Consider the following 13,607-nt stretch of genomic DNA (forward strand, 5'->3'; position numbering starts at 1 on the left):
GCAGATCATCGGAAGGTGGAAGGATTCCTCCTCTTGTAAGGCAGAGCCTCAGCTCTCTTCCGGCGGAGTTCTACGTCGGCATCGGGGAAGCCAATCTCTCTCATGACTTCCAGCATGTTCTCATCCCATTGGGTTCTGAACAGGTGCGCCCCAATTGCCTTGAGGTGATATCTGGCCTGCAGTGTCCGGAGAAGGACGTCACGGCTCGTCTCCATGCCCTTGACCAGGGAAAAGTTCAAAGGAGCCGAATCCTTTTGCTCCATGATGAAGATGGAGAGTCTGTGGTAGGGACTGCCCTTCTGAGCGACCGGGGGCAGCCAGGGAAGGACAACCTGCGAATCCGCTGACAGGTTGGCAAGATCAACCTTTGTGGAAGTAGCGGAGATGGGGACGTTAACAGCAAGGTAGTGCATCTTGTAGTCGAATCCGTCCGTCTCGACATTGGGAACATCCGAGTCGACAACGGCAATCGTCACGAGCTTCTCGCCGGCCTCAAATAGCTGTACATCAAGCTTTGGGGCCGTCGAGCTGACCTTGGAGTTGACGAACTCTCCAGGTTGAATTGTGTCTCTACCGAAATAGAGTTTGGTGTCCACAACAGGGTCGCAGTGAGGCAGAACATCCGGAATGACCTTCATTTGGGTAATTCTTTGCACCAAAATCCTGCGACGGTACTCTCTCCACTTCCGATCGGCCAGAAAGCGGTAAATAGGCTTGGTCATGTCACCTAGGTTGCAATTTCAAGGTTAGTTGTGACGACTTGAAAGTGAATGGTATTCCTTCTTTGACTCATACCTTGCCCATCTTCAAACTTCTTCTTAACGACGGGATCGTTAATATCGGCATGGACCTTGAGACGCTCAAGCTCCAGTTCCATTGCCCGCAATCTCGACTTCTGCACTTGCTCGCCGCCAGCCTCCTCCGTAGGGATAGCCTGGAGCCTCGCAATTTTCTCCCGCATGGCCGTAATCTTCTTGACCTTCTCCTCGCGATCTGCGAGCAATACTTTCCGGGCTTCTTGGAAGCATTGATAGGGCAGTTGCTCAAAGGGGATGTTGGCGGAGTTCTGCAGTGCTGCTCGACGACGGCGGGATCCAATGGGCGCAACACCTTGTTTCAGCAGCTTCCGTTCCAATCGCGGACTTGTCACGAGAGCCGGATCGGGGTTTTTGTAGAAGGGTTGGCTTTGGGTCTCGGTCTGGGCTTCCTCGCGAGCCAGAGCGGTCGATTGAAAGGTCCGCGTCGACTGCAGCTGGAGGCCTGGCAATCCTCTAGTATAAGTCTTTTGGATGCATTGAAGCAAAGGCCTTGAGGCCCGCTCACAAGGAGCCATTGTTGCGAGAGATAGTGTGATGGATGCGGTGGAGGAAATGGTGATGATCGTGTGGTCGGGGCAAAGGTGGTAGAGGGTCGGACGGAACTCTTTTTTTCAGTCCGGCACAGCCAAGCCTCACCCAATTAGCGCGGACCACCGCAAAGCCCCGGATTGAACTTTTGCTTCACCTGCCCTGGTTCGATAACACAACAACATAGGGCATCAAACAGCAAAAATGCCGGGATCTGACGCTATTCACGCTCTTAGATGGCTTTCGCGAAGCTCAAGTGGCCTGCTGTCGGGCGCTGAAGCCACAACGGTACTGACTTTGCCCTTGTTGAGTCGCAATGATCATTTGACAATTCGCATACTGACCATGTATCCTTACTATTAGAAGCGATGCCTGGCAACACCTTTTTCGAGATCCATGGCAACAGAAGCCCAGCCTACGACCGATTTCCTCACAAGAGATTCCTCGACCGTTTCCCAGCCCGCATGGGGCACACCCGCCAAAGCCACCACCTACTCATTTCCATCGATGGAACCCCTGCGTATCGTCGAATATCCTCGAAACCATCTTTTGATGCCTCTACGAAAAGACATTCTTCACCGAGCCGTCGTCTACGAAGGTGACATGACCCGGCAAGGTACCGCAAGCACAAAGTGGAGAGACGACGTTCATGGCAGCGGTAGAAAGCTCTACGCGCAAAAGGGCACCGGTCGGGCGCGTGTTGGCGACAAAAAATCTCCAATTCGAAGGGGAGGAGGTGTCGCTTTCGGCCCTCACCCTCGCGACTTTGCTACGAGTCTCCCCCAGAAGATCTACGACCAGGCCTGGCGGATAGCCCTGAGTTACAGGTACAAGCGAGGCCAGCTGATCATCATCGACAACGAAATCTCGATTCCCGAGGGTGCCACCCCACATCTCATCAAGGAGATCTTCAAGGTCAACTGCTGGGGCCGCGAGTTTGGACGCTCAACGTTAATCACAGACCAGCTGAATGAAAGCTTGTTCGAGACGGTGCGCAAAGTGGGTGAGCACGCAAAGATCCTGGACCGAAAGGACGTGGACGTCAAGGATCTCCTGGAGACAGGAAGACTGGTCATTGAAAAGCAGGCGCTGGACCGCATTCTGTCTCAGCATTCAAAGGACTTGGCCCACAAGCCTGCCACGGCTGTGTATTAGTGCAATAAGTTTGGCTTGGGCTATCTACGGTTTTTGACTGTATTAAAACAATGGTACCATGTGTATAAATAGATTGAGCATGATATGAGCATCTTTGAGCCAGCGACGACGACTATCGACAGTAACAGTAATTGTCATTGAGGTTTTAAAAGCCTCCTTGTGAACCTCCTAGCGTGTCTACTCCAAGATTTCGCATCAATTCTCTTAATTTCCGGTCCAGCGCTATCACGTAGATACATTACTTAATGTGAATCTTCAGCTCCCGTTGCTCAGCTAATTCCGTTGTCGAACCGCTCGTAACCGCGGAATTGGGGATGTGCTCGGCAGCAAAACCGTTGATCTTGTCCAAGCTGCCGGCGGAGGAAAATCAATCAGCGCGAAAAACTCCGAGGTCAAGCGTCCATCCAAAGCGGAGAAACGACATTCTTTCCCGAGTCATAAGCACTCACTTTCTCCATTTCCTTTCATTGTTCGTTTCTCCTCAACGACGGACTGTCGTTTGCCTAGATGTTACTTCGACGCAGTTTCTGCCGCTTACCAACGCCGGCGAGCTGGATCTCGCGGGTTTCACCACCAATGCCTCTCCGCGCTAAAGTGACGAACCCAGCATTCGGGGCGGCTGCCAAGGTATGCTTTATAGCTTGAGTCTGGCCGATGTGTATGGTTCTAAATTGAGGTTTACAGATGTCGACCGCTCCCGAACTCCCCAAAGAACTCCCCGGCGACGAGCCCGACGATGTCCTATTCAGCTCCCTCTACGGTGTACGATTGATTGAGCTCAATCGCCCCAAGAAGCTCAATTCGTTGAACGGGTCAATGGCACGGAAGATTCTCCCTCGGTTGAAGGTTGGCGACTCGGATCCTGCAATGTGTGATAACGTCTTGGTTGCTAAGCCGGTGGAATAGGAATGGGAAAAATCCCAGCTCGCAAACATTGTCATGCTTTCCGGTGCTGGCGCAAAAGCTCTCTGTGCAGGAGGCGACGTCGCTTCTCTGGCTCTGCAGAACGAACAAGGGCCGGAAGGACAGCAAAAGTCGACCGATTTCTTCGGCCTCGAATACCGCCTGGACCACATCATCGCTACCTACACAAAGCCATTCATCTCGGTGATGGATGGAATCACGATGGGCGGCGGCGTCGGTCTCAGTGTTCATGCCCCCTTCCGCATTGCGACGGAGCGTACTGTATTCGCCATGCCCGAAACTACCATCGGATTCTTCCCGGACGTTGGTGGCTCGTTCTTCCTCCCTCGTCTGGACGGTGAGCTTGGCACGTATCTGGCACTCACCTCGGAGCGCCTCAACGGTGTGCAGGCGCTCTACGCCGGTGTTGCGACACACTACTTCCACTCTAGTGTTTTGAGCAACCTGACGGCTCGTCTGGCGGAGCTGGTCTTTAGGGACCACGCGTCGCTTGCCGAGCGATTGGACCTGGTCAACAAGACCATGGCCGAGTTCTCCGTCGGCCTTCCGCCGCTCGAGCAGGAGCCTATCCACCTTGCCGGTAGCCTGCGGAGCGCCATCGACCGCTGCTTTAAACACAAGACTGTCGAGGAGATCTTCCGGGCTCTCGAGCAGGAGACTGTACAGAAGGAGTGGGCCCAGAAGACATTAGAGACCCTGTCTTCTCGCTCGCCCACATCGCTCAAGGTGACCTTGCGCCAGATGCGCGTGGGCAAGCAATGGTCCATTTCCGAGACCTTCCAGCGGGAGTACCATATTGCGGCTCAGTTCATGAAACACCCCGACTTCGTTGAGGGTGTCAAGGCCCGTCTGATGTCGAAGCCCCCTCGCCAGGCTACATGGCAGCCAGCTACCCTGGAGGAAGTTACCAGTGATGCTGTGGATGCCTTCTTCAAGCTTGCCGAGGGCGAGTCCCGGCTAGCACTCTTCAACAAGACCGACTACAAGCAATACCCTCACGTCTATGGCCTTCCCAGCGAGGCGGAGATTGAGAAATTTGTACGAGACAGCTCAGAATCCGCCAGCAAGACCGTGGCCGATTTCGTGGAGAAGTGGGGTCACAAGGAGGGAGTCAGAGAGAAGGTTGCAGAGGTTTTGGCTAGACGAACAGTGCAGACTCCTGAAGGTCTGCGGTGGGAGTAATTCAAGACAAGTGCAAATATCCAAATGATTGGTTTCTATGGTTGTAATCTTCGCTGTATTCTCAATTAAATCGTACCTAGACTTAATCAGTCCCATCACATCAACTATACGAGTGTTCTGAGAGGGTCCGGATCCTATGTACACATACGGTATTGTGTAGACATGCTAGAACGAGAGAATCCAAACATCACCCAACCTCCCATTCGACTCATCCAACCCGCCCTGCACAGCAATCGCATTCTCCCCGCACACATCAGCAGCAAACCACCCACGAGCCCGCGGCGTCTCGCTACCCTGCGCATCTACCCTCCTCCAAGACCGCTCCTCCACATCAAACACCCACACATCATCCAGCATCTTCCCCGCCCCCTGATGGCCCAAAGCACTAGGGTCCCTCTCCCCAAACAGCGTCACCAGAGCCACCCGACCCCCAATCCGCACAGGAAGCAGCGCGCTGACGCTCCGCGCCTCAGGCCCACTCACCCCATCCGCCACAAACCGATAAGACGACCAGGCGTTCGCACCGGGAGAATACACGTCCACAGCGCCGCCTTGCTCCGTCTTCCCGTCGAATCCATTCATCCGGTACAGAACGCCCTCCGCAAAAGCAATCGAGGTGCCCCCGCGCGGAGGGTCCGGCGCGGACGCCAGTGGAGTCCATTCCCGGGTGGAAAGACGGAAGGCCCAGAGGTCGGAGAGACGGCCGCTTTCCGGGCAGCCTGCGTGCAGGTAGAGCGTATCAGCGCCGTCGCTGGCCATGCAGTGGTAGCTGCGGGGTGGGGGGCGGGTTGCTGAGGCGGGGTGGATGAGTGTCCAGGCTGGTATCTCGGGATTGAATTCCCAGATTGCGCCGGCTTCGTCGATGGGGGCCATGGCGGCGCCGCCGCGGCCGGAGAAGAGGTAGATCTTCTTGCCGAGGGTTGTGCAGGCGGATCCTACTCGCGGGGAGGGGACCTGCGATGTTGCCGGTTTGGCGATAGTTGATGTTGAGCCTGTTGGGGCGGTTAGATGTTCCTTGATCTGTTTGTTTGCAGATGCGTATTATCTTACTCGTGCCATTCAGGGCGATGGTATGGACGTCATTATCGCGGGGTTCGCGGGGTCGTAGCTCTCCTCCAAAAACATGGGCCACGTTATCAACAACAGCAAGTACTTGGGATGACCGTTGGGGAATCTCTGCGTCGAGGACCTTGGTCCATTTTCCGGTGGCTCGGGTTGGTGCCATTTTGATTGTTTTGGAACCGTCGACGGTGTCTTACATTACATGGGCATGCAACGTTTGAAGTTCTGCATATGCGTTCTATTAATTTGATCGACAGTGGGTACCTTGGGAGTAGGCTTAGTGATAACCTTTTACCTCCCGCATCATGGGCCGCATGGTGCTATATCAATGGTTGGCTACAGGGGAATTACGTGCTATCTCTATTGCGTTACTTTTCCTCTTGTGTTTGCTAGGGATAGGTGACAGTGATCCGCAGGATTTCATTCATGTGGCGGGATGGCACATGGGTTCTTCTAAGTTGGCTCATTGTTTGAGATAACTGTTGATCTTGACGGATGGGTCTTCTACAATGCTACCACGTTGTGCTGGTTCTTTGGTCGAACTGGGCTGCATCGAGCTCGCACTTCTGTCGTGGAGGGGAACCATCCCTTTCACCAGGGATAAGTGAAAAATTCTGGGCATTTCAAGACAGGCAAGGTGACGGAGTGGTTAAGACGACAGACTGTGAGTAATGTATGATCCTCAGCTTCTACTAATATAGTAATCCCAACATCTTTCGAATTGGTGGTGATATACACCGAAGACTCTGCATCACGGTCATGTAATGCACCAGAGAATCAAGACATGGGATCTCCTCTGTCTTTGGTCAATTAGATGTAAATCCAGCTACCTACCCTAAGCTACAGGTTATTGATCAGAACATTCAGTTCGCGGCACTTATTAAAGGGACAGTAATAAAGACAGATTGGCAAGGGCTAAGGGACGTCAGTACTACCATAGGCAATCCGAGCCCTGCCTTCCGTTCTGGCCCCAGACACAGTGATTCTCTCACCGTTGCTCTGTTTTGCTTCTAGTTTCTCTTTCTTCCAACTTCTCAAAAGAAGAGCGAGCAAAGTGGCCTGTTGCGCTCCATGAAAGCTTGAGCGACGCTGAGAAGGCAAATGCGAGCATTGAGATGGTGGCTCATGTCGCAGTCGCAAGAAAGTAGGTCCTACCGAGGTATGCTGTGACTAGCGCTCTGTCTGGGCTTTGGTTCTACGTGAAGCCATGCCTTGGCAAACTGTAGTAAGTGAATGTGGTCTGGATTCGTTTATTATGTAAGTTGCCAGCAACTTCTTATTTACTAACTAATCGATTCAACTCGTATTAGTTATAATACCCCTCGTATAGCAATAAGATGTGATTAGATATCCAAAGCCACCAAGTTAAGCAAAACGATCTGGACTGCGACTAATGACCAATTTAGAATTGGCTTTGGGAACTGATTATGGGATCACAGAAGTGGAAATAAGTAAATAAAGAGTCACTCCCCCCGCCATAGAAAAGAAAAGATCAAGAAGATTAAACATCATACAAGAATCTTTTCAGTCACTTTATTTCAACCTTGCATAATGGATCCCTCTGCTTTAGACCTCCTGGTCTGCTCCACTTGCGGCGTCCAGTATGAAGCGACGTCCGGATTGGAGTCCTGCAAGATCTGCGATGATCCACGACAATATGTCCCTCCATCCGGGTAATCCCTGCTTCCCTTTCCACCTTTGCAGGTCGGCAGCGAGGAAAGCTTGGTACTAATTAATGAAAAGGCAATCCTGGACAACACTGCGCTCTCTTCAAGAATCACCTCTGAAGTATCACAATGTCTTCACCACCGACCCCGAGAACCCCAACCTCATCGGCATCCAAACTGCGCCAAAATTCGCCATTGGTCAACGAGCATTTCTCTGCCTTGGTGGATCTGGCTCTGGCAATGTTCTTTGGGATTGTATCACATATCTCGATGACGAGACAATCCGACACATTAATTCTCTAGGAGGGATCCGGGCCATTGTCATCTCGCACCCGCACTACTTTTCCACCAGCATCCAGTGGGCGGAGGCTTTTAATTGTGATTTATACATCTCGGCAGAAGATGAAGAATGGGTCGCCAACAGAGGCGATGGACGCCGTTTGAAGTTGTGGAAGGGGGAGAGACTCTCTCTTCCTAGCCCTGGACTCGAATCAGCTCAACCAGGGGATGAGACCTCTGATTTCGTCGCCATCAAGACGGGAGGCCATTTCCCGGGCAGTTCAGTTCTGTGGTGGAAATCAGCGAAGAAGCTTATGATTGCGGATACCATTATGATTGTTCCCAGTGGACGTTACCGCGTGAACCGACCCCCTGGTACTGTCTCTTATTCGTTCATGTGGTCGTATCCCAACTATGTAAGTGTCCATTGTCCCCGATACTGTCAATAGACTAACCAAAGTAGATCCCGCTCCCCCCAGATGATGTCCATGGAATTTGGAAAGCAATCAAGGATATTGATTTCGAGGACACGCATGGTGCTTTTACCGCGCAGGACCTTAGGGGCAACAGTAAATCAAGGATCTTGGAGAGCGCAAAAATTATCATCAGAGCCTCAGGGTACCCGGAACATCCTATATTTTCAGAGTGAAAGATGCCACCTTGCGACTCAGCTTCTGGAGGCAACGTTGTAGTAGGCTAGGTTGCTAAACACTATGCAAGAAAAGAACTACTAAATGATCTATATATGGCTGTTTGCATGAGTGGCACAGTGCAGTTACCGCAGTACAAGAAACCTCAAGCCTTTGTCCTAGAGGCGAAGGATATCTAGCATGGCGATTGACTCTGGTGTAAACACAAGGCCCAATGTTGATTGAGGATAGCATCCCTGAAACTTGCGCTCCGAATGTATTTACGAGACCGCTAACTGTGTATAAAAGACTTGCTTGGCTCGTCTTCATAGACGGGGATCTACCATCTGCTTTGATCCCAGAGAAACTAGACTTATTCTTTCCGTTGGAAACGATGGACTCTATCAGTTGCTGGCAGTATTTAAGGACAAGCAGCATGTTCTATCTCCACACGAAATTACCCATTAACTATAGGGACAAGAGTAGCATTGAATACATGCACTTTGACTGGTTTATCTCTTAGATTTTCATGCATATAACAGGACCATAGTAAACCACTGCGCTGCCACTATAATTTTTGAATACTATGCTATTCTTGCCATATCATGACCAGGGGCCAATGCACTGCTGCCTAGCGATATTTGTATCACATAGCAACATTGAGGCTTTGAAAGCCAATGTAACTCCCGAAGTAGATATTATGAAAAGCAAAGCTGCGGCACAGTATGATATCTACCCCTCATCAGAACGCTGGCATGCACTACTAAATATTTATTGGATAACAACGACTCTAGACGTTCTGCGGCGCAGTGAGCAAATTGCCCAGCTGGGGAAGTAACAAGGCTGGGGAGTGTGCCTTTTGGGCGCTTCCACGATGATGTGCCACGCCCTTTGTGCTTTTAAAATGTGGCTCCTTGACTTCCAATTTTCACATTTCTTTTACATTGCTCTGACTCTGAACATATCCTTATCTGCTCTTCAATCGCTCTCATTACAAGATACTTTATTTGGAAATCTACCATGATGTTTGATATTGCAGAAGTGAAGAAACGGTACGGTGATGTATGTGTTGTTGAGGATAGCAAGGATAAGATCATTGAGGTTTGTGGGCTTTGCAGAGACATCTAAAAAGGTATACCACATAACTTACGAGATCGAGATATAGGATCTCTTTTCTTATATTGATGACCTTACTGGGGAACTCCGAGCTGAGAGGGATGAGCTTGATAATCGCAAGCGGCTTATAGCCTCATTCAAGGAAGAGATCAGGAACTTTGAGAATATGCGCCGTGATCAGGTGGGTTATTCATTCATCTTGTTCAATCTAAAGCCGTCCATCCCTGACACCTTTATTTCAGGCTAAGCTGAGTTTCGTTTCTGTTCTGGTTGATGGAGATGGCATGAATGTACGCCACCTTATTTCTGATACTCCTTGAGTCTCCGTATTTGACCGATTCCAGTTTCATGGGAACCTCGTCAAAAATGGGAAGCATGGTGGTCTGGATGCTGCACGGCTCTTGATCCAGGCTGTCCAAGATCATATTCAGAAAGTCGACCCAGAAGCACCGCCCAATATCAGCTGCAAGATCCGTGTGTTTGCTAATGTTGAAGGCCTGACGGAGGCCTATCGTAATAACAACATTCTCGGTGCTGGAGAAACATTGACCTCGTTTATTCAAGGTTTCAATCAAGAGAATGCATTATGTGATTTTGTGGATGCAGGAAATGGAAAGGAATGCGCTGATGTTAAGTTACGAGGTCAGCCCCTGAGCCCGAAAAGTATAGACCAACCTAACTCACTTCGATTTTTAGCTCTTTTTGAGCAAGATATTATTGACGTACACTGCCGAAGGATCATCTTCTGCGCCTCCGCGGACAATAGCCATGCGCGTGTTCTCAGCGCACACCGAGGATCGGAACGCGTCTCGCTGGTCAAAGGACCCCCCTTTGCCCAAGAGATGGCGGAATTAGCAGCGACTTTCAAAACGGACTCCTTTGAGAATGTGTTCATGTCGAGCAAGCTGAAAACCGCCAGAAGAGTGTCCTTTGGTGCTACAACTACCGCTATTACACCCCCGAGGACACCTACTCCCAACTACGCCTCAGCAGCGAAGGCAGCTCCTCCGACGCAATCATCATCACCGGTCGTGAGTGCTCCATCGCATGGAACGAGCAAACTAAGGCCGCCAGTATGTGTGAATGCCAGAGGCCAACGGGTGGACCATCCCCTGCGATATTCGTCCAAGGAAAAGGTAGAGACGCTGAAGCGCAAGAAACTGTGCAACCAATTTCATCTTCTCGGATCATGCCCCTACGGTAACAACTGCACACACAAGCATGGGCCACCCCTCAGTGACACGGAGATAACCGATCTGACATATATTGCCAGATTATCCGTCTGTCATAATGATATCTTTTGTCATGACGTGAATTGCGTCTGTGGACATCGTTGCCCGCGGGAGAATTGCTCTGGTCGTGGTTGCAAATTCCCTGACAGCATGCACGGAGTTGATACAACCATTGTCAAGACCATTTGATGGATGCTAGATGCTCGTTTATGTCTTGCAATGTGTATCTGATCTTGCACACAGCGAATTTACAAAGATGATCTACTAAGTTAATTTCTCTCTCTTTATATATAGCTCTCTTCTTTCTTCACATACTTAGGAGACTCAAGTGATGGACTTAAGTATTCACCTATTTAATAAAGATGTATTCACTATATAAAGGCTCAGAGAGCATCTAGAGGTTTTAATTATAGATAAATAGCCATCTCCCACTTCCTACTTCCATGTCTCTTACCTCACTCTCTCTTACTCATAAACCACTGATAGAGCCTCAAATCTTTCTATCTTTTCAAAATATTATACTGCTATGATTATGGATATACAATGCTAGGCTAAGGAGTCTATCATTAGACACCTTTTTGCCTTATAGTATTGGATTCTTTACATATCTACACTTTTTTACTCTCTGTTTCTCACCAATAGAGTGGAATATGCATGCTTTAGCTATTTCACTGATATTAAGATGCTTATGGTCAAGGTACCCTCAGAGGCTCGCAAGGGTCCATGACCTAGGTAGCAATAAGACTTCCCTTTCTGCTTTGAGTGACTGCCATTACAAAGCAGTCAACGCCGCAATCACGCACAGTTTTATAGAGGGTTTGCAAAACCGTCATCATATCATTGCATTTTCCTGCTGCTTGATCAATGTGAGTGCCCGTTAGGTCAACGCTGTGAACTACGCATAAAACATAGAATGGAAAGCTCTGTTGTAGGAAGCAGTCGCTCCTTCCTAAGGCTACATGACAATGCATGCTGAGGTTGCCTACAGATCACAACAGTTCGAAAATTCAATTGACTACACTCCATACGGACTACGACAGTTCGAGGATATGATGCAGTCTAGTAAGTTGCGCTCTGTTCTTGCTATACAGCTCTATACTCCCATTTCGTCAGGTGTTCCCCGAAAGCCCCGAAAGCGATACTGATAATGTCTTCCAGAAGGACTTGCAACGCCTCCTCGACCATCAACAGCTAACTCCCGTATCTGGCTCCTTTCCATCCCACATCAAGGAGAAGATGAAGAGATGTCGGCCATGCGGACAAGCCAAGACCCAAGTAGTCCATGTACTTGCAGAGTGTGATGAATCAGTACTGTCCCAATTTAGCGACACGATACGTGCATTACCACTAACGACTAACGGCAAAACTAGATCGACATTTTGGAGGAACGAGGCCTAATTAACTTTGACCCCTGCTGTCGACCTCTGCAGTAATTGCCATCGTTCGTACGATGAAGCATTGGACCCGATGCTTTTTCTCGTGCCCAGCGAATTGGACGTTTTTATACGCTTTGAATTGAGGGACAGGATTCGCCGGCAAGGCGATAGCAGCAAGAGAAGGGTGCCGATGGCACATGAATACGCTCGCTACCAATTCAAGCAGGGCAAGGTCGCATATGTCTCCCAAAGGCCAGTACAAGAGAGTATATCTGGAGGATATCCTGTTCAAGGAACACATTCAAGCACCAAAGCAGTGGCACGGCGCCCCGTTTCCCATTATTCGTAGAGCAATTAGCGCTCTTGGAAGCCCTCGGATAGGGCATGTCCCCCTTGAGATGATCACGAAGCTTACGATCCTTCGTGATCTATACTACTTAGATGACGAGGAAGAGACCGAAAGAAGGCATGGATTGGAACGTCCGAGCAGGGATGACGACTATCAGGACTCTGAGGAGGAAGAGGAAGAGGACAAGAATGAGGAGTATGAGACTGAGGACAACGAGGGCAGGCAGTGAACCTGACAGGATATAGATTATAGATACAGAAACAACGGTGCCATTGCAGGTTATGATTGGCCAGCCCGGATTTAAGCATGATCTCCGTCTTGGAACTGTCCTATAAACCTAATGGATCTGACAGACAGATAGTCAGTCAGACAGTCAGGCAGTATCAACGGACTTAAGGTGGATGCTGTTCCGACATTGTCCACCCTGTTACTCATCTCATCCAAAACCAGCTTGATAATTGCTCCTTGCTAGCGCTAACACTGCAAGGTTGCTGACGACCATGTTTTGAGTCCATCTATGGCAGTGTCAACCAGAAAAAGCCTATCATTTCTACTATGCTAGAAATGGTTGTCTAGACACCTTTTTGGTGTAGTGGGTTGATGGCTGACAGCACTGAAATTGGGCTACAGGGAGTCTAGTCTCAGCAGAAGCACCCACTGATCACCCAGCTCACCCATTCGATGGTCTCCAGGACGAATACTGTGGCAGATGCGTAGGAGATGGTGTATGTGGACAAGGGACATTACTTGCAGCCGTTTGTAGCCGCCTAGTGCTACCCAATATATCTTGGCTTTTGGGGAGTTCGTCCGTTTCTTCCTGGATGGCTAAAAGGACTAGGAAGGTCCTGCTGCAAACACCGCACACAGCATGGTGTTGCTCGACCACGACGCCGCGAACCTTTCTATAGTGGCCAAACCGGCCGCCAACATAACGCTTCGAACGGGGTTGGCCTGCTTAGCCATCCTGTCAGCCAGGCTGTAAGCAGTGACAGACAGCGCCAAGCCCTAAGCCCTAGAAGCATAAGGGATCTTATATCAACGACCATTTACCTCGTAGGCTCTAGTCCAAACTAATCGATACAATGCTCTAGTCATAGTTATTTAGTGCCTAATTCGGACATTGTAACATCCCAGTCGCAAGGTGGTAGTCTCGATGGTCATGAAGATGCTAGTCAGTCAGAGTGGAATGTATCTCTTTGCTGTGGAAACATAAATCAGCAAGCACAGGTATTTCTCTCTCCAAAACCATCTTAGCTAGTTATAATCCCTGTATATAACACTGTCATATTG

At 49.8% G+C, this 13,607-nt stretch overlaps 7 protein-coding genes across 7 annotated transcripts; 5 read left to right on the plus strand and 2 right to left on the minus strand.

The window, feature by feature from the left end:
- Positions 1 to 5: 5 nt before the first annotated feature.
- Positions 6 to 1,333, minus strand: Aud_005609 (mitochondrial 54S ribosomal protein mL38; the record flags this gene model as incomplete). The annotated part of the gene is made up of 2 exons (XM_043290533.1): positions 6 to 727; positions 796 to 1,333. 2 exons carry the CDS (start codon positions 1,331 to 1,333, stop codon positions 6 to 8), a joined length of 1,260 nt encoding a protein of 419 aa, XP_043146468.1.
- Positions 1,334 to 1,550: 217 nt separating this feature from the next.
- Positions 1,551 to 2,501, plus strand: Aud_005610 (mitochondrial 54S ribosomal protein uL4m; the record flags this gene model as incomplete). Its single annotated transcript, XM_043290534.1, has 2 exons — positions 1,551 to 1,634; positions 1,710 to 2,501. The coding sequence occupies 2 exons, from the start codon at positions 1,551 to 1,553 to the stop codon at positions 2,499 to 2,501; spliced, it is 876 nt and encodes a 291-aa protein (XP_043146469.1).
- Positions 2,502 to 3,077: 576 nt separating this feature from the next.
- Aud_005611 (mitochondrial 37S ribosomal protein mS47) lies at positions 3,078 to 4,607 on the plus strand (the record flags this gene model as incomplete). Its single annotated transcript, XM_043290535.1, has 3 exons — positions 3,078 to 3,128; positions 3,186 to 3,347; positions 3,408 to 4,607. 3 exons carry the CDS (start codon positions 3,078 to 3,080, stop codon positions 4,605 to 4,607), a joined length of 1,413 nt encoding a protein of 470 aa, XP_043146470.1.
- A 165-nt stretch (positions 4,608 to 4,772) lies between these two features.
- Aud_005612 (Kelch repeat protein) lies at positions 4,773 to 5,832 on the minus strand (the record flags this gene model as incomplete). Its single annotated transcript, XM_043290536.1, has 2 exons — positions 4,773 to 5,599; positions 5,658 to 5,832. The coding sequence occupies 2 exons, from the start codon at positions 5,830 to 5,832 to the stop codon at positions 4,773 to 4,775; spliced, it is 1,002 nt and encodes a 333-aa protein (XP_043146471.1).
- A 1,388-nt stretch (positions 5,833 to 7,220) lies between these two features.
- Aud_005613 (metallo-beta-lactamase family protein) lies at positions 7,221 to 8,264 on the plus strand (the record flags this gene model as incomplete). Its single annotated transcript, XM_043290537.1, has 3 exons — positions 7,221 to 7,342; positions 7,413 to 8,031; positions 8,079 to 8,264. 3 exons carry the CDS (start codon positions 7,221 to 7,223, stop codon positions 8,262 to 8,264), a joined length of 927 nt encoding a protein of 308 aa, XP_043146472.1.
- Positions 8,265 to 9,267: 1,003 nt separating this feature from the next.
- Aud_005614 (CCCH zinc finger DNA binding protein) lies at positions 9,268 to 10,781 on the plus strand (the record flags this gene model as incomplete). The annotated part of the gene is made up of 5 exons (XM_043290538.1): positions 9,268 to 9,345; positions 9,410 to 9,541; positions 9,603 to 9,650; positions 9,705 to 10,002; positions 10,057 to 10,781. The coding sequence occupies 5 exons, from the start codon at positions 9,268 to 9,270 to the stop codon at positions 10,779 to 10,781; spliced, it is 1,281 nt and encodes a 426-aa protein (XP_043146473.1).
- A 1,426-nt stretch (positions 10,782 to 12,207) lies between these two features.
- On the plus strand, positions 12,208 to 12,546 carry Aud_005615 (uncharacterized protein; the record flags this gene model as incomplete). The annotated part of the gene is made up of 1 exon (XM_043290539.1): positions 12,208 to 12,546. The coding sequence occupies one exon, from the start codon at positions 12,208 to 12,210 to the stop codon at positions 12,544 to 12,546; it is 339 nt and encodes a 112-aa protein (XP_043146474.1).
- Between the last annotated feature and the right edge of the window lie 1,061 nt (positions 12,547 to 13,607).

The sequence above is a fragment of the Aspergillus udagawae genome, assembly GCF_001078395.1.
Source record: "Aspergillus udagawae IFM 46973 DNA, scaffold_4, whole genome shotgun sequence".
Classification (NCBI taxonomy): Eukaryota; Fungi; Ascomycota; class Eurotiomycetes; order Eurotiales; family Aspergillaceae; genus Aspergillus; species Aspergillus udagawae.